Genomic DNA, 25,747 nt, shown 5'->3' with positions numbered 1-25,747 from the left:
TACAGTGTTAGAAGGTATTTGTATATATTTTTTCTTATTGCACATCGATCAATCTTTGTATTTATTAAAAGAGACAGTTTATGAGAATAAACTTCATGCAATTTTGTGTCTATTAAAATGGTGGGAGATCATTTCATCAAGTGTTTTGTAAAGTCCTAAGAAAAAAATATTTGGTGGATTTTGTACATGGAAGTCAGATTTTGTGGAGGGATTTTGCCACTTACAACATTATAGATATAAGATAGAGGGGAATACTGAAAAATCGTTATTACAATATCCAAATGTACTATGAGGAGAAAACAAATGCTGAAGATGGCTTTATGTATATACTCTATCAGTAAACAGGTTGCACAACACTAACCTCAGTGTTGTCCCTATTGTCAGAAATATCTTTTGTAACTCCCCACCTTAGGGAACAAAGTAGCCTAAATCAAATAACGAAGTAACAGGTAAATGGAACAGAAGCAATTGCATTAATAATCATATTCTTCCTAGATTATTTTGTTTGTAAAGTCATCAACACCCCTTTATCAGTGCAGATGCCTTTCTGTAGGATGATATCTAGAGGTAGTCTTTAAACAATGGAAGGAAATTACTGAGGGGAAGTGATTTAGGGGGTTAGAGAGAGCAGAGTGACAGGTATTTTCAAAATGGGATTGGCAAGTTGGCTTCCTGCAATTTAATGAAAATATCTGCCTAGGCCAAACCCCGTCTTTGGTTTGAGCTAAGTGTATTTCCTTTGGTGGTGATACAAGAAAGAGGAGGCAAATGATGAAGCAGGAATTACATGCCATAACCTCCCCAGAAATACTGCAGGCTCGTGGCCATAACTATATAAGGGGCTCTCTGTAGTCCCGGAATGAAAAAGAACTATGTGCCTACATTCTATTTCTGTCCTTACAAATTTCTGATTTTTTTTTTGCAGCTATCTAAGAAAAATTTGATATTGTTGTTGTCTAAGCACATTTAAACTTCAGCTGAAATAACCGCCAAGTGATTCATGCCTATGTAGGTGAATATAACGATTGTATCTGGAGCCCCAGTGCGCCATTTTCATTTCACTTTAAATAAAAAACAAAATGTATCTATGTCAGTCAGTGCCCTTCTGCTGTACTCAGAGGTATCAAACAGGCTACAATTATGATTGTGAAGTGATTGTGTCACATTGGAGGAAGGTTTATTGCTTTTGAGTCTGCTAGGCAGTAACACATTCTGTTTCATATTACTCTTTATATCATTGTTTGGCTGTGACTAGAATAATCAAATGCCATCAAATGCTGTCAAATTCAATTTACAGTATTTTTCATTGAAGCGGGCTTTCTGCATTATATTTCCTGTTTTCCCTCTCTATAGCTGCCATGGAATAGTCACTGTAATCATGAGCTTTATTTACAAAACCAACAGACTGAAGCCACGTCCTGCTCTATAACAGATACTTTATTTCCCTTTATTCAGAATAGGAATTTGATGTGCTTTTCTCATACAATTATCATTAAGTAGATGAAAGAAAACTATTCCAAGAGGATGGGCATTTTAGAGCCTGCACTAATGTGCTTAGCGTAAAATGTAAATTCGCATTAGCCATTTTCACATGTTCGTGTGTATTTGAATCAGAAATATTGTTCTTCAAATTAATGTTTGCTGAGAAGAAATTTGGCTTGCTCTTTCTTGGCCATGTAATTTACATAACCAGAAATGCAATAATACTTTCTCCTTTCATAATTTTCCTACAAACCCTTGCTCATCACTGAATCAAAGGGTTTCAATACCTGAAGTTGCAAGAGGAGCCTGACCTGTTTCCTGACATATTCAGAGCATAGGACCAAACAGGGGAAGGTGTGAGGCCGCTGGAGAGACTAACAGACCATGTGGGAGTAGGGGTGAGAGTCTGAGCAAGAATGTATTGTTCTCCGTTTGCCTAATGGAAATACGTGGCTTTTGGAATGGGGTTTTCAACCGGCAAATCCCTTATGTCTGCTGGTAGCTATCTTCCATAGCGTCTTTTCTCACTTAGACAGTTATGGTCAGGAAGTCCGTGTCTCCTCCACCCCCAATTCATATGCCAAATTCCAAACCTCAAGGTGATGGTATTAGGAGGTGAGACATTTGGGAGGTGACTGGGATATGAGTGTGGAACCTCCATGATGGGATGAGTGCCCTTCTAACGGAGACCCACGGGGCTCTCTGGTTGCTTCCGCCACAGTGAGGGTGCAACGAAGTGATAGCTGTCTGTGAGCCAGGAAGTGGACCCTCACCAAACATGGAATCTGTCAGCACCTTCATTTTGTATTTTCCCAACTTCCAGAGAAATAATGTGTGTTGTTTATAAGCCACCCAGTTTATGCCATTTTTGTTAGAGCAGTCCGAAGGCACTAGAACAGAGAGCAGACTCTCAGGGGACAGGTTCTTTGCCTCCTTGACTCTCTTTCTGTTTTACTTTTGCCTTTTCTCTCCTGTTCCTCCTTCTCCCTCCGGGTTCCTCTCTAATTCTGTTTCTCCCTCTCTCTCTTTCTCTCCTTCCCATTCTCTCTTCTCCCTCTCTCCCTCTGCTTCTCCTCCTCATTATTCATTATTTATGTAAAGAAAACATTAAATTAAAACTATGTCTGTGTGGATCAGGTGAAGACTGGATCCGGGAGTGCAATACTCTTCAACCCAAAGTGCCTATGGTCCCCGTCTCTTCCTCCTCTCTTCTCTTTCCCTGCATTTTCTCTTTCCTTCTTTTCTTCATTTTAGGGGGATATACTTAACAAATTCTGCACATCCTGGTGAAAAGAAGCTGCATTACCATCTACTGCACTCCCAGAACCATCTAGCCAGCTGAGTGGGAGTTCCTTCCAACAGAAGGGGAATTGCAGAGTTGAGCCATCTTTCTGCAGATGGAAAGCACCCTGTTTTTTGAGGATAAAAAGCTTTTCCAAGCTCCACATAATAGGGATGGGAAATATTAGAATTCTCATTGCACGCCTGGTTCCTCCTCTGGAATGACTATATTCTCTTGGTCAGTGAGCCTCCAGAGGACTGCTCTATGACTTAATCAGAGGTAAGGCTGATGTGCACTATGAGGTCTTATCTTCCAAGTAGGGCTCAGACAAAACTGTTCCCTGGTAGCTGTGTTTTTTTCCCCCGGATCATGTGTAAAAGCTTCCATTACCAATCTCAGACCCTAGGAAGTGCTCTGAAAAGCACCAGTTCCCATCTATTCCCTTACGGAAAAAGAAAATGTATTTGATTTTACAGTCCTGGAATTGTACACATTTTTAAATAATTTAAAATAACAGTAATAGTCAATGTTACCTGTGAAGAAAGTAGTTGATGATGACTCCATTTGGCTTTTCAGGTGGCATCCATTTAACCTCTATGCAAGCTGACCCCAGTGCCTTAAGAACCGGGGGATGTAGATCCACTGGGGCTGCTTCAGATGTTTTGACAAACGTCCTACTGCTAACTCCACAACTTCCTTGAAAAAAATTGAGTCCTTTAGTAATTTGTCAAGCAGGGAAAACAGCTACATATGCATATAGAAGGATAAGGAGATCATGGAAATCATTTTAGCTGAACTTTTGTATATGACCCTTGTACACATATTTTAGACTAGTACTATAAATCTCTATATAATTTGAATATATTTATATGTATACATATTTTATATTATATTTATATTATGTATATTTAAATAGGGAATCATCAGTTTTGGAAAATCCATTAACTAACCACAAATTTATAGAGGCATAGGTAAGAATGCTTATGCTTGTCTGAACTATGGTTTCTCTAGTTTATTACAGTTATTCTGCCAGAAAGTGATAATGTACTTGAATATCGTAAGTGTGTATGATCTGCATATCTTGTATAGTCTTAATAATATCTTATTTTTGCCAATATTTTAAAATAATGATCATCTCCCAATATGCAGGAATCAATTAATTTGAAGAATATTGTATCTCCATAGCATAGTTTTAGAGACATAGGGATGTAGAAGTTGATTTTGCATTTAACTAAAGAAAACACTAGTTTAAAACCATTTCTAGGGTGATTAGCTGAGGACCAGATCAGAAAAAAACGGTATCCTTCAAAACAAAATACCTTGGTTTCGTTTGTAGAGAAAAGTGGGCAAACTGACTCACAATTTTGGAGATGAGGCAAAGCAAAATCACAGACCCCTCATCCTAATCAACTCCATGGGAACTGATACTCATTTGGAAACAGAAGTTCCTAAGCACAAATAAGATAGGGGTTCCCACCACTCAAGTAGAAGATTGGGACATTTCTTTAATTTAAAGTGGAACAACATGTTTTATACACCAATGTGAGTTACATCTTTACTTCTCTTATTAATATATGACGTAACATTTGGGATGAAGGGACTGAGGGAGGCTCTTCCTTAAGACCACAGAGATGGATGATGATTTCATAGATCACTAGCCTATGCCATGAAACTCAGGGCGACAGTCTGCATATATGAGATAGAGTTCAGGGAAGCACAGTAAAAATACGTAAGATTCATTCAAGTGCAATTCAACTTCTAAACAATGCCTCCCCTCACCCCCAAATAAAACTTAAATAAACCAAAGTGAGTACCTTTTCTTTCTGAAATTTTCATAACACCTATTTTGCTTTATATTACCAATGATTCCTTTATGTGATCTAGGTGTTTTTCTTTTAAAGGGCCTTATAAAACAAGACTTTGCAAAACCACCATTTTAATATATTTAAATATTCATGATTTAATGTGCAGAAATGCATAATGCTTCACTCAATGCCAGGCTCTGATTTTTCTGGGTAAACAGTCCAGTACAAATAAGAAATGAAATGTTAGTCTCTGTATTTGAATTGAGAATCTATTCCTTTTTAATGAATTTTTTCATAAAATACTTTTTTTTTTTTTTTTTTATAAAAGCCCAGGACAAGTGTCTGAAAGACTTTCACCATTTTGACATGCTTGTATCCTTATCTCATATTGTGTGAATGGAGCCAAATTTTCCAGAAGGAGGCACTGATGATGACCAACAGAGGAGGTCAGAGGTGCTACACTTCCAGCATTGAGTAAGACATTGTACTCCACAGGCATTTTGGGGATGAGGATCCCTTTAAAGAGAGAGAGAGAGAGAGAGAAAACATATGTATGCTATACAGAATGGCCTATAAGTGTTTGTCTTTTAAAAACAATGAATCTTTAACATTTTATAACTTAAAGGTATATTATTGCTGAATATAGCAATTAATAACTGTATGAATGTATAATCCAAAAGTAAAAAAATATGTATCAACCATTTTCAAAAACAAATGAAGTACATATAATAGTTCTATTCAGAGACATAATCTATGGGCAAATAAAAACGAAGGCACGTTTCACTCCTTAAAAAATATAAGGCAATTAGAAATGGTGTCATATATTTTTGCTAGGCTTACTTACTCTTAAAGTATATAAAAAACCCCCACCAGTTTTGCTTGTGACAATAATTTTTCTGTAGACATTGTGTATGCATCCAGTCTGACACAGATCCTTGACATAAGAGCCCATAAAGTATCCAAATCATAGTCTACCTAGAGTATTCCCAGTGCATTAATTAATGAGTTAGGATAGTCCACTCTGTCAGGGAGACTTATGGACCTAAATACATATGAAATTTGGGTTCAAAACTGTCATTTCTCACAATGCTTCTGGAAGAAAGAAGGTCTTGTCAGTTTAGCCTCTTCACAATCTATTCATATAATTAAATGCTTGTAAGTTTTATTTGGTCATGAACAACATGTACATTTTTTTTTCAAGGAGAGTATATGAGCCTTGAATGAAGAATATAATGGAATTTCTCATGAGATTTTCTCATTGATCTGATAGCTTATAACATTTGTGGGTTTAATTACTTACCTTTGTAGTACTTAAATAAGGTTATCTTTGCTATAGAAGCAATGAAGTCTACAGCACAGGACTCAATAACCCTTTAGAAATGAGGTCTAAAAAAAATGAGATGAAGGTTTGCTTTTTGTAGACATAGCCCCAATTGTATAAGGGGCGGAAGAGCCAGTACAAAGCAGAGATGCTTGGGATTTTGTGTAGGATAGATGAAAATAAGGACTCTCCGAAGGATATATGGATCATAGTCAGAGGGACTGATCAATTGTTTCCTTTGGAAAGATGCAATTATGCTGAACCCAGACTAAGAATTTTTATTTTAAATTAGATCATCCTAGCTAAATTATCTGTTGTATTTGTCCTAATGGCTTAAATTACTACCATTCTATCATTGATTCCTAAATTCCTATCTCTGGCTTTTTATCTCTCTTGCATTCCAGATTCTATTTTCATCAGCCTACTTCACAGAAACCTCAATCTCAACAGGTCCAAAGCATAATCACTACATTTTCCCCTCCCAAACCTGTTCTTCTTGGGTTTCCTTTCCATTTTCCTATGCCAGAGGCCTTAGAGTAAACCCTTAGGGTAAGAATCTTAGAGTAGACCCTGCTTTCTTTACTATGCACAGTTGCAGCAATAACCCAAATGAGAATAGCCATCTCATTGCATTCTAGTTGCATGCAAGACAGTGTCCTCCATTAAATCAGGGGGGCTCTGTTCTCCTCCCAGTGTAGTTCCAGTGCCTAGAGTTTAGCACAAATTTGCAGCTCAATAAATGTTGGTTTGGGTGAATGAATGACATCTCAGGACAATATTGTAAAGCAAATGTTACTACATTTTTGTAAGATGAGAAAACTAAGCAATTTGTTCCAGATTGCACATTGATTACTTGGGGTAGTCAGACTTGAATGCAGGCCCATCTGATACCAAAGCTTATCTCCCTGTATTTATGCTATCTCTTGGTAATGGAGACTTGGATTAGGACAAATGAGGAAAAACGAGAGGATAATTTTGAGACAACATGTGTAGCCGGGCAGAACAGGTATTGGACACCGATTAGAGGGGAAAAAAGGTGATGGAAAAATTAGAATTCCCACTGACGGAACTAAATTATAGGTGAATATTTGAAGTTCTGAAGGGCAGATTTCCGAAACTGAAATACACATACCCCACACGCTTGTGGATTTCTGTCGAAGTATTTTCAAAGACAAAGATAAATATTGTACCTTTTCCTAGAATGCGTTTGACCTGTAAAATTTGGGAAATGCAACGTTTCCTTGCCTGAGCAAGGGAAACTAGCAGAATCCCACTTGCCCTTTTTCACAAAAATTTGGTATGAATTTTTCTTCCTAAAAAGCCCCAGACTAGAAAACTAGATGGGTACCGAGTGATCCGAAGTTTGACTAGTCAGTTGTTTTAACTCTATAGTCACCTCAGAACTAACTAAATGACAGCAGAAGGTTATGCTGCCATAATCAGTGTGTTGAACAAGTACAAGTCCTATTCATGATGCAATCAAACACCACTTAATTTGAGTTGCTCAGTATTGCTTTAAAATGAATTCATCATGGGTAATCTTCTGTAGACACAGGATGAAAATTTGGCTGGGCCCACATTTCTGCTGAATCTCAGGTAATAGACATTTCTATGCTATTTTTTTTTGCATGAAGAAAAAAGATATTGTGACAAAGATTAATGTCTAGAAAATGTAAATAAATTTATTTTTCTCTTTAATGGTATAGTGAATATACTGGGCTTATTTAGGAGATATTCTTTGAGGCCTAATTCTCAGCTCTAAGACAAAACTGGGAATGTTTTTACTGCTCCCAATAAGACTGCTGTAATTAAAATGAAATTTGAGAGTTGGATGAAGAGCGTTGATTATAAGGGACCATTTGAAACTCTTAGTACATTAATGTATGAGGAAAACTTATGTACTATATTAGAGGTAAAATAAAGAGGAGTATAATCAGGCTTTTATTTCCCCACTAAAAATGTTCTTTGGAGACTGTTGTTTGAGGTAGTAAAAGAGAATGAAGAGTGGATCAGGGACTTTATCAGTTTGTAGTTTGACTTCTCATCAGGAAGATATGCTTATGGAAATTTCCATCCACAGTGTCTTGGAATGTCACAGTATTCACCTCCCATTTTGGGCATTTCTCCTTATTGTTACCCTGACATAGTCTGTAAACCAGGGGGGCGGGGAAGGTTGCTGTTTGTACCTGCACATTTGTAACAAAATGAAGACAGGAAGAGTTGCCTGGACATTGAACTTGTTATTGGGGTCAGCTTTCTCCAGAGTGACCTAATATCTTAAAATATAACAGCATATCATTCTTTATCCAAGGATATTAGTAAAAAAAATTCCCCTAGTGATAAATTATGAAATACATTATTTTTTGGATGAAGACAAACACATTGAAATACAATGGCAACTTTGTATGAGGTTTTTTTTTTTTTTTAAAGATTTTATTTATTTGACAGAGAGAGAGAGACACACAGCGAGAGAGGGAACACAAGCAGGGGGAGTGGGAGAGGGAGAAGCAAGCTCCCCGCTGAGCAGGGAGCCCCACGCAGGACTTGCTCCCAGGACCCCGGGATCATGACCTGGGCCAAAGGCAGACGCTTAACGACTGAGCCACCCAGGCACCCCAAATTTGTAGGAGTTTTTAAGCTAAAAAGCAAGACTTTAAAGAAATTGCAAGCTTATGGTGATTGCTTTGGGCAGTTTCTAGACCTCCTGGGATTGATTGCATGTTCATTCTGTCTTCTCTGTTCCTGGGATAGATCTTACAGAAAAGTTTGGCAAACACACATTTTAAAAATATTCTATCATTCTTGTTGAACTAAACCACAGAATGGAGTCAGGCAGATCAAATCACGTCTCTGCCCTTATTTGTTGTAGATTACTTAACCTCTATGAATGCTGGTCTCTTCATCTGTAAAATGATGATACTAATAGCCACCTCATAAAGAGCTATAAGGATTAAATTAGAAAATGCATGTAAAATATTTTAGTACATTCCTGCGACATAGAAAGTGCTGAATTAATGATAGACATCTCAGCAAATCAAAATGAAATGGAACAAAATGGAAAAAAAACCCCACATCTATGATACTATTTTATGTGCCCTCAAATACTCTGAACCCACCTTTTTAACTAAAGTTTCTACTCCAATTACAAATAAATGTCACTTTCATTTAAGTAAATCTCTTTATAACAATATTCTAATCTAGTTTGGTTTTTTTTTTTATGAATACTTGGATATGATCAAGTTGTATTCCTATGAACATATTTTTCATTCCTAGCAGTAATTTAGAAATGGTCTTCCCTTCACTTCATCTGAGGTTGCACTTTACTGAATGTCTTCCTTTGTACCTACTGGTCTGTTTCTAGTAACTTCTCTGCTTAGAAGGACAGGACTCCTAGGGGGTCAGGGAACAAAACTGTGCTTCTGCTACATTTCAAATATAGACATAATCTTGATCTAGGTTTCAACATGGCTAGTCAAGGCACGAACCTGGAAAATCTATTTGTCACGTCTTGGCTAATTGAAATAAATGTCCTTTATATATACCTATGAGGTGTTGAAAGAGAAAATGCTCCTTGAAGCTGTGAGCATGTCAAACAGTGACATGTATTTAGGAAAGAAGGCCCCTCCACTGTCATAATTTACAGGACTGTGACATGAAAGGCTCTTGTGTTCCTGCAAACCCTACACCATCTGCAATGAGTCTGAAACAACCTAGCCCCCTGGTATTCTGATGACTAAATGAAAGGAAATGGGCATATTTGTTAAAGTCAGCTGGGAAGCCACACGACTTGGTTAGTTCCCGAGTTCATAAATTTATGTCAGAGGAAGAGGAGCAGTGGAAGCTCAAGTGAACCAATTTACCCTAAGTGCAAATGGCAGTTTTGTTATTTGGTGTCAAAGTTACCAGTCCCACAATGACAAGCTGCCATAACACATTTTCTTGTTCACTAAAGAACAAGGATTTCGTTGGTTAATATTCCTTGCAATGCTCCTTTTCATAATTTACAACAACTAGATGCTGATAGGTTATTTAACATTTATGAAGTTAAGATGTAATCAGAAAAACCCTGATTATCTTTACAAATAAAAAAGTTAAATTATTCAACTTTTTTTTTCTCTGTGGCTTCATTTCACAGCAGGTGCATACTTTACAATGGGACAAGTCAATCAAATAATCCTTTTTTAAAATCTTTTTTTAGGAGCTGAAGCAGGAACAATTCTAAGAGGAAAACTATTAATTCGGTTTGATAGCTGCATTTGCTTCAAAACACTGGTTGCACTTAATGTAATGCTTTGAACAAATCAGCCTAAATTCTTTGTTGCATAGGTAGGCATATCTTGGTTATGCCCTTTCGAGGGTTTGGAAGTGAAACAAGACTCTCTTAAACACTCATCCATACCAACTGTATGGAAATTTTACATAAGTTTGTATAATAGTTGTCATTTTATGCCCTTTCTACCCTAATAGATAGTAGGGCTCCTGACAGGGAGGACAATGTCTTACTCTTCTTTATAACTCTCAGGGTATCTAGCATTATACTTTGCCCCTGCGTGGGGCTCAGCAAATATTTTCATGTTCATTAAAATGAATAGATGATTCAATATACCCAAAGGATAATGAATTATAGCTCATGAAATTTTAAGCTACAAACAAAACACTCCTACTGGGTTATTGGATGGGCTGCTGTCAAATTATATTGTCCTCATTCATATTTGCTATATTTATAGCAAAATTATTTTTTAGTTTCTGAACTAGATCATAGTAGAACTTAGAAAAAAAGTCATTTGCTTTCTGCACTCTTTACATAGAAAAACAGTGAGAAAATAGCACAGTGATTTTGACCATAGAATTTGGAGTCAGATGCATTGTGGGTTGGCTCTAACACCTTTGTGATAAATAACCTAGACAAAATAACAAAATAATATCTAAATTGACTTGGTTCTCATTAGTAAAATGGGCAAAGCAATAGAACGTACCATACGAGGTTGTTAAAAGCATTAAATGAGATACATATTAATCTCTTAGAAAAATGCCTAGTACATATTAGAACTCAACAAAATAAATTCATTAAATAACAAAAGCAAAGGCAACAAAATAAATCGACAAGTGGGACACATCAGACTGAAAGGCTTCTGTGCAGCAAAGGAAACCATGAAAATGAAAAGGCAACGTATGGAATGGGAGGAGATATTTGCAAACCATTTATCTAATAAGGGGCTAATATCCAAAATATACAAGGAAATCACGCCACTCTATAGCAATAAAACAAATGACCCAATTAAAAAATGGAGAAAGGCTATAAATACTTTTTTTTTTTCCCAAAAAAGACAAATGGCTAACAGGTAGATGAAAATGTGCTCAACATCCTTAATCACCAGGGAAATGCAAATCAAAAACCACAATGAAATATCACCTCATACATCATAGGATGACTATTATTAAAAAGACAAGAGATCACAAATATTGGTGAGAATGCAGAGAAAAAGGACTGTTTGTACACTGTTGGTGGGAACAGAAACTCATATTGCCAGTGCCAGTTTACTGTGGAAAATAGTATGGAGGTTCCTCAAGAAATTAAAAATAGAACTACTCTATGACCCAGAAAACCTATGTCTGAGTATGTTTCCAAAGGGAATGAGATCATTACCTCACAGAGCTATCTATGCTCTCATGTTCATTGCAATAGTATTCACAACAGCCAAGGTCCATACCTCCATACAACCAAAGTGCCTATCGATGGATGGATGGATAAAGAAAATGTAGTATACGTGCAATGGAATATTATTCAGCCTTAAAAAAAGAAGAAAATACTGCCATTTGCAACAACATGGATGAACCTGGAGGGCATTATGCTAAGTGAGATAGCCAGACACAGACAATAACTTTATGGTATTATTTATGTGTGGAATTTAAAAAAAAAATAAAATTGAACTCATAGAAACAGAGTGGAATGGTGGCTGCCAGGGGCTGGAGGATGGGGAAATAGGAAGAAGTTGGTAAAAAGGTACAAACTTTCAGTTATGAGATGAATAAGGTCTGAGGATCTAAAGTATAACAAGATGACTATAGTTGATAATACTGTATTGTATAATTGAAATTTGCTAAGAGAGTAGAACTTGTGTTCTCACCATAAAGACAAAAAATAAATATGTGACATGATGTTAGCATTAATTAACTTGAGGGTGGAAATTCTTTCACAGTTACATATGTCAAATCATCACTTTGTAATCTTTAAATATATTACAATTTCATTTGTCAATTATACCTCAATACAGCTGAAAAAAGATTTATTACTATGTTAAATAAAACATAAATCATTGAAATGAATTTTACACTTTCTTCTGAAATTCAGCACTACTGTCACTTGGTTTTTGCACTTACAAAAAAATTTAAAGTATTGTCAAAGTTGAATCATCCCAGTTAATGCAAAGTAAATTTTTTAGAGACCTTAATGGCAATTTTGACTTTAAATGGATATTATCTGATCTAATACACTGCAGTTGATGAGCTTACTGAACACCAAGATGCCTAATGTCTATAGATAGGCCATGTTGTGGCTAACTACCCCTTCATCAAAAATTGGTTAATAAAAAGCATTTTTATTCCTAACCAATGTATTTTTTTATTCCTAAGCAATATTAATTGAAATGATTTCTCAGAAGAACTGTTGCTAATTGTTTTCTTTAATGGACTAATAGATAACTATGAATGGACACACACCAGTACTTTGATATATTATGCATTAAACCTAAATAACTCACCATATTTAGTTAGGAAAGTGTGTTGAATGCAATGGCATTGTTAATTAGAACATGCTGAAGGCCTAGAACAATTCAAAATACAGTCATCACCTTGATAATTTAGAAAGACTCATTATTACCTTCAGAGTTTAAATAATTTTGAGTGGATTCTGAAACAGCAGGAATATCTCTATTCTTATCCTGAGTAAAACATTTATGTTCCAGGAACTATTTCCTTCTTAATTTTTTTTAATTTTTCCATTCCCTCACTCTATTTAACACAAATGTGTAAGTCCTGACCTGAGGTTGAGAGCTGTTACAAGGCGCGAAGGAACGTTTAGGAATCAACTAGTGGGATCAACTAGTGGGACTGCTGTCTATAGTTTGAATAATAATAGCCAGCATCCAGGCAGTCCAGTGTCCACTAAATGTTTACCATGCTACCTCGCCGACTTCACATAAAAGCAATGCAGGGTAGGCATTTGATACCCCATTTCACAGATGAGAAATCTCAAGTTCAGAGACACTGTGGAACTTGCCCAAGGTTGCAGGGAAACTAAATGGTGGAGCCCATTCCACCTAGAAACCAGTATTCCCTTTACAGAAATAAGTGAAAAAATTATGCATCCATAAGATGACATATAATATTTGGAAGATATGTGTATGTGTCCTGTTTGTCTCTAAAGAAGAAATATGTATTTGTGTGTGTGTGTGGGTATACATGTGTGTGTGTATGTGTGTTTAAGGTTGAGTTAGTGTGGAGAGAGGGATAGGCTTCTGTAAGAAATCAAGTGTTTGAATAATTTTAAGCAGCAGAAAATCCAAAATTTATTTATATATTTGCTTGAATGATAAATTTTAGAAACTTACTCACTGTTCTCTCATTAATCCAGCAAACATTTTAAAAGGATATGTTGTTTGTGCATCATCTGATTTGAAGGTACAAATGATACACAAAAGAGTAGAAATCTTGATTTTCTAGAGCTTGAAGTGTCTTGATAATCTTACAAGTGACATTTATCAAGTAATAATGAGCTAAAGTGAACCAGGATTTATCTGGAAAGTAAGAGAATGTCTACCGAGGCTTTAAAACAGTCCTTGAATATTCTTTTTGTGGATATTTGTTTGAGAAATGACTCCCTCTCCCACCTAATTAAAATCTTTCAGCACTTGGAATCTGATTTTGCTAAGTCATGTCTTTTCTTTCTGGACTTTTGGATGGATAGGCAAAGCCTTCCTTCATGCCACAGGAGTTAACTGTTGTCAGGTAGATATTTTCCCTTCAGGGGCTCACCATTTTCCATAATTAATTTTTCTGGTCTTGGCATGCCCAACAAAAAAACATTCTTCCACAATCATTTGGTATTTGCCAATACCTAGCTCTGTTTCTTGGCTTTCTGGGCTACTATTTCAAAAAGCATAGTTGTTGTATCACAAATCCAAAAAAAGTGGGTAATAAATAAAAAGCTTGATGTGGATTTAATAGTTAAGTCAAAGACATGTAGAGATTGCTCTTATAAGGCAGTAGTAGAGAAGAGACCTGAATTTGACCCTTGGCTTTGCTGTGTAAACTTGAGTATATTCTATCACTACTTTGAGGTTCAAATCTCTTATCTTAATATGGAAATAATGATATTACTTGTATCCCAGGGTTTGTATGAGTATTAACTCAGGTAAGGCAGGGAAAGTGCTTATTAAAGGGTTTGGCTTATACTAGAAATTGAACAAACGGCAAGTATAAACAAGTGATATTAATGAATATAAGTGGTATTTGCCAATAGTATTCCAATTATGCTTCCTCTGAATATTCTCACACATCCCCTGGCCCTCACTTCCTTTTCTGATAGGATTTATAAACATGTAATAAGAATTAATTTATAGATATCATTGAAATAATAATTTATAAACTGAAAGCCCACTTAATTGCCTAGGTAATTTTCTGTTGCTAAGCAACCACATGGACATTTTTTTCTCCCAGCAACTTAACTGCATAAAGTCACTCTATTCACACTGACCACAAAACAAAATACATGTGAAAAAAACCCAGTTAATTTAACCACTATTTTGGGTTTGGACATTCAAGAGAAAGTGGTTTGATTCATGTTTTCAAAGAAATATTGTAATTGACCGCTTTTGCTTGGTGTATGTAATTCATGATTACTAAATTTGGAGCACGTCAAAACCATCTGGGAAGCTTTAAAAAAAAAAAAAAATCTAGATTTCTTGACTCCATCCCAGGAGATTCTGATTCAGTAAACTTGGGATTGAGAACCAGTCTTTGCAAAAGTTTTCCAGGTGATTTTAATGTTTGTTCAGGTTTGGGAACTATAGGTATGGACTCTTTGGCCCAATTTTCAGCTCTGCTTATGATGTAATCATTTTGTAATGGCAGGGGAGTATGATGAATACCTTGAAAGCTCTTGATTGTGAGCAAATAAACAGCCTCTGGTTATAACAAGTTTGTTTTCTTTTTGTTTAAAATATATATTTGTGACTATTCAGGAACAGAAAAATGTTTTTATTATCCAAATCAAAACACAGCATGAGGTACTTTCCAATAAAATCAACTGTAGATTATACACAAGTCAAAATCATCTGCCTGTTTGGAGAGTTCAAAATCCTTCTAGGCACCAGGAAAAAAGTTTAATTTAAGATTTTAATCTTTCCATATATTACAGGGTTTCTGTAATGGATTTTGTGCATCTGAAACTAAAAGATTGACAGGTCTGTATATTATAGATTTATTAACCATTGGTTACATGGTCAGAGTTAGTGTGTGAAGCATTTCTACAATACCCCTGAGGCTGCACTAGAGTGAACAATTTCTACAAAGCCTGAGGTAGACAAGAGTTAAGGTTACATTAAAAAAGCAGAAAGTGTGCTTTATTTCAAAATGATCCTTTTCTAAGTATAAACATTATACACTGAGCATAAAAATATGATGTTGAACTCAAAGAAAAATATGACAAAATGCTGGGAAATTCAAAAGAAGTCTCAAACATTTACAAATGCAATCCTGCAGTGCACTGTTTTATCATTTTGAAAATGGGGCCCTTGGCACCTAGCAAAGGCTGGAGCAAATACATTTTAAAAATAAATAATTGAAGGCAAAAATAATTCTCCAAAAATAATCATTACTATTTATAGAATATTATACAGAGTCAGTGTATGCCAATTATATAAATTACCTTGTTTAATCTTTACAACCACCCAAATGTATGTACTACCATTGTCTCTATTTTACAGCTGCACCGAACAGACTCAGGGAGAAAAACTGACTTGTTTATGTCAGCTAACAGGTGGCACAAATGGGATACGAATCCTGGTTTTCTCTTTCATCTGACATCCGTTGTCTTAAAGGAAAGATATCTTCAAATTAGCAATGGCAATTTATGTGTATAATAATGTTAAAATGACAAGTGATTGATAGGCCATGGAACTTCCTGATCACATGGCTAGGAAATCACCAATTTTGCTTACCATCTTGGACTTTCTCTTATTGTTCTTTGAGAATTTGGATTGTAGAAGACCCTGGTCCGAGTCTGAGAAATCTCTGGTTAATAGGCAAAATCCGGTCTCAGACTGGCTCTTTTCTGCCTCATTTTACTTGACGGCCCAGAAGCACTACAGCACTACAAAGATGCCAAGGAGAAATATGCTCAAAGATGGCAAGATAGCAATGCTACTCCATGCAAGTAGAAATTTATTCTGTAAAGGGATATGCAAGTTTGTACATTTTCCACAGCAGAAGATATGGGTTTTCTTCCCCTGAAATTAAGAATGGAGTTCAAGAAGATCTACGCTCCTGAGGTAAGGATTATAGGGCTTTATGACACAGGTTGGCACCAGAGATCATTCCTTTGTTTTAATTTAAATGGCTGTATATTCATTTTAAAAACAAAGGTGGTTGGAATCATTTATATTTAATATCTTAGAGAGGCTTACATTTTTCTTTGCTTATACAGCTCTTGATAAAATTTCTCCTGTGAATTTGACCAAATTAAGACCCTGTTTTTGTTTTTGATCTCAGATTATGACATCACAAGGATGTTAGTTTATGAGAACTTAAGTTTTATATATTAGGCCTCTATGTTACCTTCTTGACTCTATTACCTGTTTGTTTGCTTATTTAGTTTTTATTTTGATTCCAGTTAGCTAACACACAGTGTTATATTAGTTTCAGGTGTACGATATAGTGATTCAAGAATTCCATACATCACCCAGTGCTCATCACAACAAGTGTACTCCTTAATTCCCATCTCCTATTTAACCCATGTCCCCCACCTGCTCACCCTCTGGTAACCATCAGTTTATTGTCTGTAGTTAAGAGTCTGTTTCTTGGTTTGTCTCTCTTTTTGCTTTTTTGTTTTGTTTCTTAAATTCTACATATGAGTGAGATCATATGGCATTTGTCTTTCTCTGACTTATTTCACTTAACATTATACTCTCTAGCTCCATCCATGTCATTGCAAATGGCAAGATTCATTCTTTTTTTACAGATGAATTATATTCCAATACATATATACACACATCTTCTTTATCCATTCATCAATTGATGGACACTTGGGCTGCTTCCATATTTGATTATTGTAAATAATGCTGCTATAAACATAGGGGCATATGTATTCCTTTGAATTAATGTTTTTTTTTTTTTTTATTCTTTGGGTGAATACCCAGTAGTGTGAATGATCCATCATAGGGTAGTTCTATTTTTAACTTAAGGAAACTCCATACTGTTTTCCTCAGTGGCTGCACCAGTTTGCATTTCCACTAACAGTGCAAGAGGGTTCCCCTTTCTCCACATCCTCACCACCTGTTGTTTCTTGTGTTTTTGATTTTAGCCACTCTGACAGGTGTCAGATGATAGCTACATTGTAGTTTTGATTTGCGTTTCTCTGATGCTAAATGATGAAGAGCATCTGTTTGTCATCTGTATGTCTTCTTTGGAGAAGTATCTGTCATATCTTCTTCCCATTTTTTAATTGAACTATTTGTTTTTTGGGTGTTGGGTTTTATAAGTTCTTTATATATTTTGGACACTAACCTTTTATCAGATATAGAAGTTACTGCTTGTGCTCTCTTCTAGGATTTTTATGATTCTAGATCTCACATTTAGGACTTTAATGCATTTTGAATTTATTTTTCTGTATGGTATAAGACAGTGGTCCAGTTTCATTCTTTGCTTGTTGCTGTCCAGTTTTCCGAACACCATTTGTTGAAGGGACTTTTTCCCACTGGATCATCTTTCCTGCTTTGCCGAAGATTAATTGACCATATAATTGTGTTTTTTTTTTTTTTCTTTCTGGGTTTTCTATTCTGTTCTATTGATCTGTGTGCCAGTACCATACTGTTTTGATTACTACACCTTTGTAATATAACATGAAGACTGGAATTATGATGCCTCCAGCTGTGGCTATTCGGAGTCTTTGGTGGTTCCATACAAACTTTAGGATTGTTTCTTCTAGTTCTGTGAAAAATGCTGTTGGTATTTTGATAGTGATTACTTTGAATGTGTAGAATTGCTTTGGATAGTATAGACATTTTAACACTATTTGTTCTTCCAATCCATGGCCATGGAGAGTTTTTCCATTTCTTTGTGTCATCTTCAACTTCTTTCATCAGCATTTTACAGTTTCCAGAATACAGGTCTTTCACCTTTTTGGTTATGTTTATTCTTAGGTATCTTATTATTTTGGGTGCAATTGTAAATGGTATTGTTTTCTTAATTCCTCTGTCTGCTGCTTCATTATTGGTGCATAGAAATGCAACAGATTGCTGTACACTGATTTTGTATCTTGCAAACTTTACTGAATTCACTTTTCAGTTGTAGCAGTTTTTTGGTGGAGTCTTTGGAGTCTTTCAGGTTTTCTATATATAGTATCATGTCATCTGCAAATAATGAAAACTTTATGTCTTCCTTAGAGATTTGGATGCCTTTTATTTCTTTTTGTTGTCTGATTGTTGTGGTCAGGACTTCCAGTATTATGTTGAATAAAAGTGGTGAGAGTGGACATCTTTGTCTTGTTCGTAACCTTAGGGGAAAAGCTCTCAGTTTTTCTCAAGTATGATGTTTGCTGTGGATTTTTCATATATGGCCATTATTATGTTGAGGTACATTCCCTCAATACCACTTTGTTGAGGGTTTTTATCATGAATGGGTGTTGTACTTTTTCAAATGCTTTTTCTGCATCTATTGTAATGATCATATGGTGCTTATCCTTTCTCTTATTGATATGATGTATCACTTTGATTGATTTGTGAATATCGAATCACCCTTGCAACCCAGGAATAAATCCTACTTGATTGTGGTGAATGATTTTTTTAATGTATTGTTGCATTTAGTTTGCTAGTATTTTGTTGAGGATTTTTGCATCTATGTTCATTAGAGATATTGGCCTGTAGTTCTTTTTTTGTGGTGACTTTATCTGGTTTTGGTAATGCTGGCCTCATAGAATGAATTTGCAAGTTTTCCTTCCTTTTCTGTATTACCTATTTTGACTGAGATAATTGTTCAAGTAAATGAAAAATATATCTTTGCTAATTATTTTATGGAATGGACCTGCTGATGACCAACATGGATGCTAGCCGATTGTTTTCAGTGCATGCTGAACTGTAGCTAAACTTATTCTGATGGAGATAATAGAATTTGTGTCATTTTTATCTAAAGACTAGATATTAGAGATAAAATCCATTTGAAGTGAATTTAGCACCTTAATATATTTTAAATTTTACTGAAACAGCATTTCCATACTTTCCTTATGTTAAAAGACAGAGCAAAGAGATTTCACTTTAATCCTTACTCTATGGTGTTAATGCAATCAGATTTGTACCTGAGGATGATGCTTACGTCAAAACATAATAATGCACTAAACCATAAAAGTAACCCACTAGTGACTAAATGGCACAGTGGAGGCTATATAGCTTAGAGGGGCAAAATTCAACTACCATAACTGGCCATAATCTAATAGAAATGGATAGAGTAGACTCTTGCTTTCTGAATTCCTTATTCACTGCTATAATAAAGGCCAAATCATATAACATCAATGTTCCAATCTTGGGAGTCCTGCATAATGAATGTTTGAGGTCATTCAGATCTATATGACCTACCTGGGATGTATATGAATAAGAAGGCAGATTTGGGTACTTAAAAGAAAGTATTACTTTCAAAGAAAAGTATATATCTAGTTATCTGTATATCTTTATCTACATATCTACATCTGTATCTATATGTATATATGCATATACTTATATATGTATAGACTCAGGAATGTGGTTTGGACTATTCTGTTTATATTTATCCAGGAGACAGGTTATGTCCTTCTGATTCACTAAATTCACATTTCCATCCTTTTCTCCAATTAGTTTTCTCTGAAATGTTTTGCATACAAATATGCACATGCACACATGCACACACACATACTTTATTTCTTTACCTGGTGGGGTCCAAGCTACAAATATGGAATAAGGCCCAATTACTGTGATGTTATATGGAGGCTGGATTTCTTCTGGTGTCAGTACAGGTGTTTGCACAATGTAATCATCACTAGGATTGCTGCCGCCTCCAGTTGTGGCTTCCAATTTATAAATGTATCTATATGAAAAAGAAAGGATTGTGATAAGGAAATGCACAAGAAACTTGAACAATGGTTGCTAGCTTTTCTCGCCAGTGTTTAGTCCTAATTTTATGACAAATTGCAAATTTTCTGCTCCCTGTTCAGAAATGTCTCTGTTGACTTGATAGTTTTTCCAGAACGGGCTTCATTCTCTCCAGACTGTCACTATTTCTACCCCTTCCCACTTTATTTTTAACCCTCTTGTAATTAATTTTTCCTAAAGATTTCAGGAAAGTCTTAGAGTGTGCCAGTAGATTGTGAAGGATTCAAATTAATCTTCCCCATTTTTAAATGGGTTGGAGTTCAGGGAAATATGTTTAGAGAAAGATGTTTCTAAATTGATCTGCTACTCTCTACAATAAATCTGAATTGATCTCTACTCTCTGCATTAAAACATCTGTTGATCTAAGATATATTTTGTTTCTGCTGAGATACGAATGGGAATGAATTGCAAATATGTGGAACTTTTTTCCCCTAAAACCACTCATACCTATATATAGTGTAGCAAGCAGAGAAAACATTGTATTAGAAGAAAAGTTAGTTGATGTAAAACAAAACTCAAAATCTTTTTTTTATTGCTAGCTTCAGAATGCATGTTTTTGAAGATAATTTGATAATTTTTAAAGTTTAATACTTTCTGTATTTTATATACTTAAAAATTCTCATGCTCTTATGTCAAATAAAAGACTATTTACATTTTTAAAAAATGTCATGTACTCTGAAGACTAAAGTAATGAGTTAGCACTTGAGTCTTCAACATCTGAAATGAATTAAAAGATCTCATCAGCTATGGAATGGCTACTGAATGAGATTAATTAGCCAATTAATTTCATATTGTTTCATCTTGAGATGCACTTTTCAGCCCTGAAAAATTTAAAATTCTAACTATATGATTGGTAAAGTTTTCTTTAAGTTCACCTGCTGTTGGGCTCCAGGTTTTTATCAGTGAAGTTCTGCTCCTCACTGTCACCCAGGAAAACCAAGGTTCCATTACGACTCAACTGATACTGAGAAATGAGACCATTGGGCTTTTCTGGAGGACTCCAAAATAATTCCACTGTTGTAGAATTGATAATAATGTGTCGAGGTGTCACCCAAACTCCTGGCAAAAAATAACACAATGAGGTTTCATTGTTAGAAATATACACCTTGTCAAAAGTCACACCATCACCTCACATATTATGATATTTTTATCTGTTGTTAAAAAAATCTCACGGTGAAACAACAAAAATACATTTTACTTACTTTGGAGGTAAAAATATACAATTGGGTATAAATATATTTTTAATGTTTTGATTATTTTATTTGTGAACTGTCTTTAGAAAGTGAATATCAGAAAATTTAGTGGTGGAAGATTTCTCTTTCCCTGCTGTTACTCTGAGTTTAACCAAGGCTTGAAAGACTACCCAGGAATTTTAAACTTTGATGCCTATTTACTTGGAATATGTGCAAGTAATTATAAAGTAGTATTTACCTGAATTATCAAATTCAATGAATAACATACTTTGCCCTTGCCTCTCTGACACAACATGCTGTAATTCTTTTCCTCTTTTCTCATTTACTGGCTTCTCTCCTCCTACTGGATCTCAAAAATGGGCCTCAGAGACCTAGGCCCTCTCCTCTCCCTTAGTCTTCCCTCTTCTTTCTTCTCCTCTTGTTTCCCAACACTCACTTTCTATGTGATCTTCATTTAGTGTTAGTTTTAAGTATCATCTATATGTTGAACACTCCCATGCATATCTCTAAACTAAAACTCTCTCTTGAGCTTCAGACTCATGAACCCAACCGTCAACCTGACATCTCCATTTGGATGACTAATTAAGTATCAAAATTTAAAATATCTAAAACAGAACTCTTGGTTTTTCTGTTACAATCTGTTCATCTTCCGATTTTGTCCATCTATTCATTTTCTTGGTCAAAACACACAAATATTATTCTTGAGGCTCCCACTTTTTTCACCCTCAAATGCAATGTCATAAAATCCTGCTTGTTCTACCCTGAATGTATATAGTTCTCTATACATTTACTGCCACCTATTCTGATCCAAGCTACGTTTTTCTCTCATGAACTTCTATCATAGCCTCTAAACTGGTCTCAGAGTTTTAAATCTTGCCCTTCTCTATTTCACGTAATCTTCATAGAAGTATATAAAGTATATACATAAGTCATTATAATCTTTGTAAAATATACAACCCTTTTGAAATTATTCATATAATTCCAATTCCTTATGATAACCTGAATAATCCTACATTTTTTTTTCTGGTTCTGGCCTACCTGGCTCCAGTCACACCAGACTCCTCTTTATCCCCAGAATGTTTCCAGTTTTTTCTCACCTCTGAGCTTTTGCACTTCCATTCCTTCTGCCTGGAACTTCTGGTTATGACAACATGACATTTTTGCAATTTATTTTCATAGTTAAGTGACCTGTGTGAATATCATCTTAGCAGGGAGGTCTTATTTGACCAAACTTCTCTAATGATAACTTTAACCTTATCTAAAGTGATTCCAACTTAGTTACTCTCTATCCTAGGTCCTTTTCTAGCTTCCCTCAACACTCACAACATCATAATAAATTTTTCTTGATATTATCATTATTTCTATGTAATCACTGCATGGTCTGCTTCCTTCTCCTAGTTCAATATAAAGTTAGTTTCATGAAGGCAAGAATCTTCTCTGTCTTATTTGTCAAGGTATCTTTATGCATAGATAGTGCAAGGTCTAACTGATATTGAATAAATAAATTTATTATAAATATATCCTGCAAATTACTATTTAAGCACTGTAGGCAGTTCTAGAGAATGTAAGTGTGAGAGAGATATGGCTTGTTCCTACAAGTTTACTCTTCTGCATAAAAGTTAAAATAAATCCACAGACAACTGTCATTCAAGGTCAAACATTCAAGTACTCTTATAGATGTACAAACGTATTGATGGGGAACCTAGGCAATGAGGAAAATCAATCCTACCATTTCATGTTGCCATCTAGGTATGCTCTGAATGGACACTGTTAACTCTCTTCAGCTTTTAAAAACTCATGCAATATTAGTTTCCCTGTAATCAATAGTTTTTGGTTTTTATCTCTAGTGTAAGTTATTCAGTAAAGGATAAGATTTCAACACTTTTAAAAAGAGAAATTTTCACGACATTCAAATGCAATTTATTTAGGAACATCCTGAAAGAATCAATATAGATTTTTAAAAGAGCTCAAACTTACTGATTTTAAAGGAACAACTTATTCCTAAGAAGAAAGTAGTTCATTTTGTTCTGAAATAGTTATGTGGACAATCCACAAATCATAGTATACATTTATGTTTGGGTTTCTCTGCCAATAGTTGCTAGATGAGTCAACCAACTAATTACAGTTCTGATTCAAACATGATATTAATTTGTTGATTTAAGAGATAAAGTATAAAGTTTAGTTCATAGTCTGTTTCCTGCAGTCCTATCTTTTTCACCTTTAAGGATGTATTAAAAATCACTAGGGTGCTAGAAAGGCTGTGGATATAGAGGAGTGAATGAAATAACATGAATCAAGATTTTGGGTTTGTTTCATGTTTTGAATAAAAATTGAGTTTCATATTTATGCAAGCTGGTGAAAGCTCTGGTTGTGTTGGTAACAACCCTCTATCCATTGGGTTGGAAATAAGAGGAAATTGAAATGTTTAAAAAATACTAAATGCTATGGTTTTACTTATATAATGATATGGGGACACTGTTATGTTAACAGTTGCAAGAAATCTTTGATAGAATAAGAACCACTTTTGGTGAAATGTCTTAAAGAGTCCCAGGTAGAGAATTTGCTTCTCTCTGTGAGCCTAAGTCTCAGGCGGCATCAGAAAAACCTATCCTACCTAGTAGAAGGGCCCAGTTGAAACAACTCAAGGAAAGGAAATGGATGGTCATGAGGGAAATCATCTCGAAGGGGGGCAGGGAGGAGGTAAACTAGCTGAGAGGTTTAAGAAGGAAAGGTCAGAAAGAAACCCTGGTGTTAGGTCTTTTGCAATAATAGCTACCACAATATATATATATATATATATATATATATATATCTATTAGATCTGTTTAAATTTGTTTTGAGTGCCATGCAATATTATCCACTTCTCATTTTTCTACAAATCTTCATTCCAAATTAAAAATACCAGTATTTATTGTGGATTGGCTTTCTTTTGGAAGCTAGTAAAGGAAAAACCCAGTTTTGTATTGGCTAATGTCCCGGATGCCTTGACTTCTGGACTATTATGATTGGGAAATTTATCCAACATTCCACCCAATTTTGTGTCATTTTCTGTGTCAGGCACTGTGGATATGGGAATAAGGACATACAGTCCTTACCCTTCCAGGAGCTCATAGTATTAGGGTGAATAAAGATGAACAAATAGAAATTTATAATCCAGTTTGCTAAATGCTTTAGGAAGCATAGTGCTTTGGAGCACTTAGGAAGGGTATCAACACAGACTGGGAGTAACATGGGGAAGGATGGGAAGCAGAGGCAGTCATTGGAGATTTCTAGAAGGGGAGACATGTGAGCTAAATTTTTTAAAAAATGGGTTAGCTGCATGAGGACGTAGGAAAGAGATCTAAGCTGAGGGGAACCCACAAAAGTCCTTGAAATACAGGAAAGTATGGTAGAATTCCAAGTACCTCAGCGGGACTGGTGCATTGGATGGCATGTGGGAAAGACCAAAAGACTCGACAGATAGGCAGAGGTTAAAATTTGAGGGATCTATTTTGCTTTACTGAGATGTGGATTTTTTCTTTCCTGGAAGAAAGTGGGATTTTATGGAAGTGACTAATGTGAAGTATGTCTATTTTGGCACAAGGGGGAAAAGAATTAATACAAGAAAGAGGAGAAATGACTATAGGCAGGAAGAGTAATTACGAGAAGTTAAAGGCATCTGAACTAAGTCAAAGCCAGAAGGGATGTAAAGGAAGTACACATTTAAAAAAAATCCTTAGATTTATTAATTTAAATTTTAAATTTAAAAATTTATTAAAATTTAATAAAATTAATAAAATATATCAAAATTTCATTAAAATTAAAATTAATTAATTTAAAATTAATTAATTACAATTAATAAGATTTTATGAAGAACTGCACATTACAACCTAAAAAAAAAGAGACACATCAAGAAGGTCCATTTTGGGCTGATAAGGTGGATGATGGTACTTGAAGGACGGAAAAGGGAAGAAAAGTAAGCTAGGAAGTGAGGAGATTTTAAGTGTGGAAATACTGAGGTTGAAGTATTTGCAAAACACCTAAATAAAAACATCTATAGATCGGTGGATACACAGGCCTTAAATCTATGTGTGGGCTTTGTGAGAGCTGAGGACTAGAAGCTTGTACTTGAGAATTCCAAGGGATACCGTGGAGTTACAAGTGCAAAGAGTAGAGGAAGAATCTAAAGGAACATCAACAGTTTAAAAAAGGTCAGTGGAAGGGGGGAAACTGGAGGGGGAGACGAACCATGGGAGACGATGGACTCTGAGAAACAAACTGGGGGTTCT

At 35.3% G+C, this 25,747-nt stretch overlaps 1 protein-coding gene across 1 annotated transcript in view; it reads right to left on the bottom strand.

Annotated features, from left to right (window-relative positions):
- The window catches only part of USH2A (usherin), a 707,317-nt gene that overhangs the window by 95,591 nt on the left and 585,979 nt on the right, over positions 1–25,747 (bottom strand). The window contains exons 47-50 of the mRNA XM_025892244.1: positions 21,162–21,345; positions 20,064–20,221; positions 4,927–5,085; positions 3,298–3,460 (exon numbers count right to left, since the gene is read on the bottom strand). Of these exons, the coding sequence (XP_025748029.1) occupies positions 3,298–3,460; positions 4,927–5,085; positions 20,064–20,221; positions 21,162–21,345 (664 nt within the window). The remainder of the gene's footprint in view (positions 1–3,297; positions 3,461–4,926; positions 5,086–20,063; positions 20,222–21,161; positions 21,346–25,747) is intronic.

This window comes from Callorhinus ursinus, unplaced genomic scaffold, assembly GCF_003265705.2.
Source record: "Callorhinus ursinus isolate GAN/ISIS: 27379988/994484 unplaced genomic scaffold, GSC_fseal_2.0 scaffold54, whole genome shotgun sequence".
Classification (NCBI taxonomy): domain Eukaryota; kingdom Metazoa; phylum Chordata; class Mammalia; order Carnivora; family Otariidae; genus Callorhinus; species Callorhinus ursinus.
The sequence above is the reverse complement of the archived record's forward strand: the minus strand, read 5'-3'. Positions and strand labels throughout refer to the sequence as shown.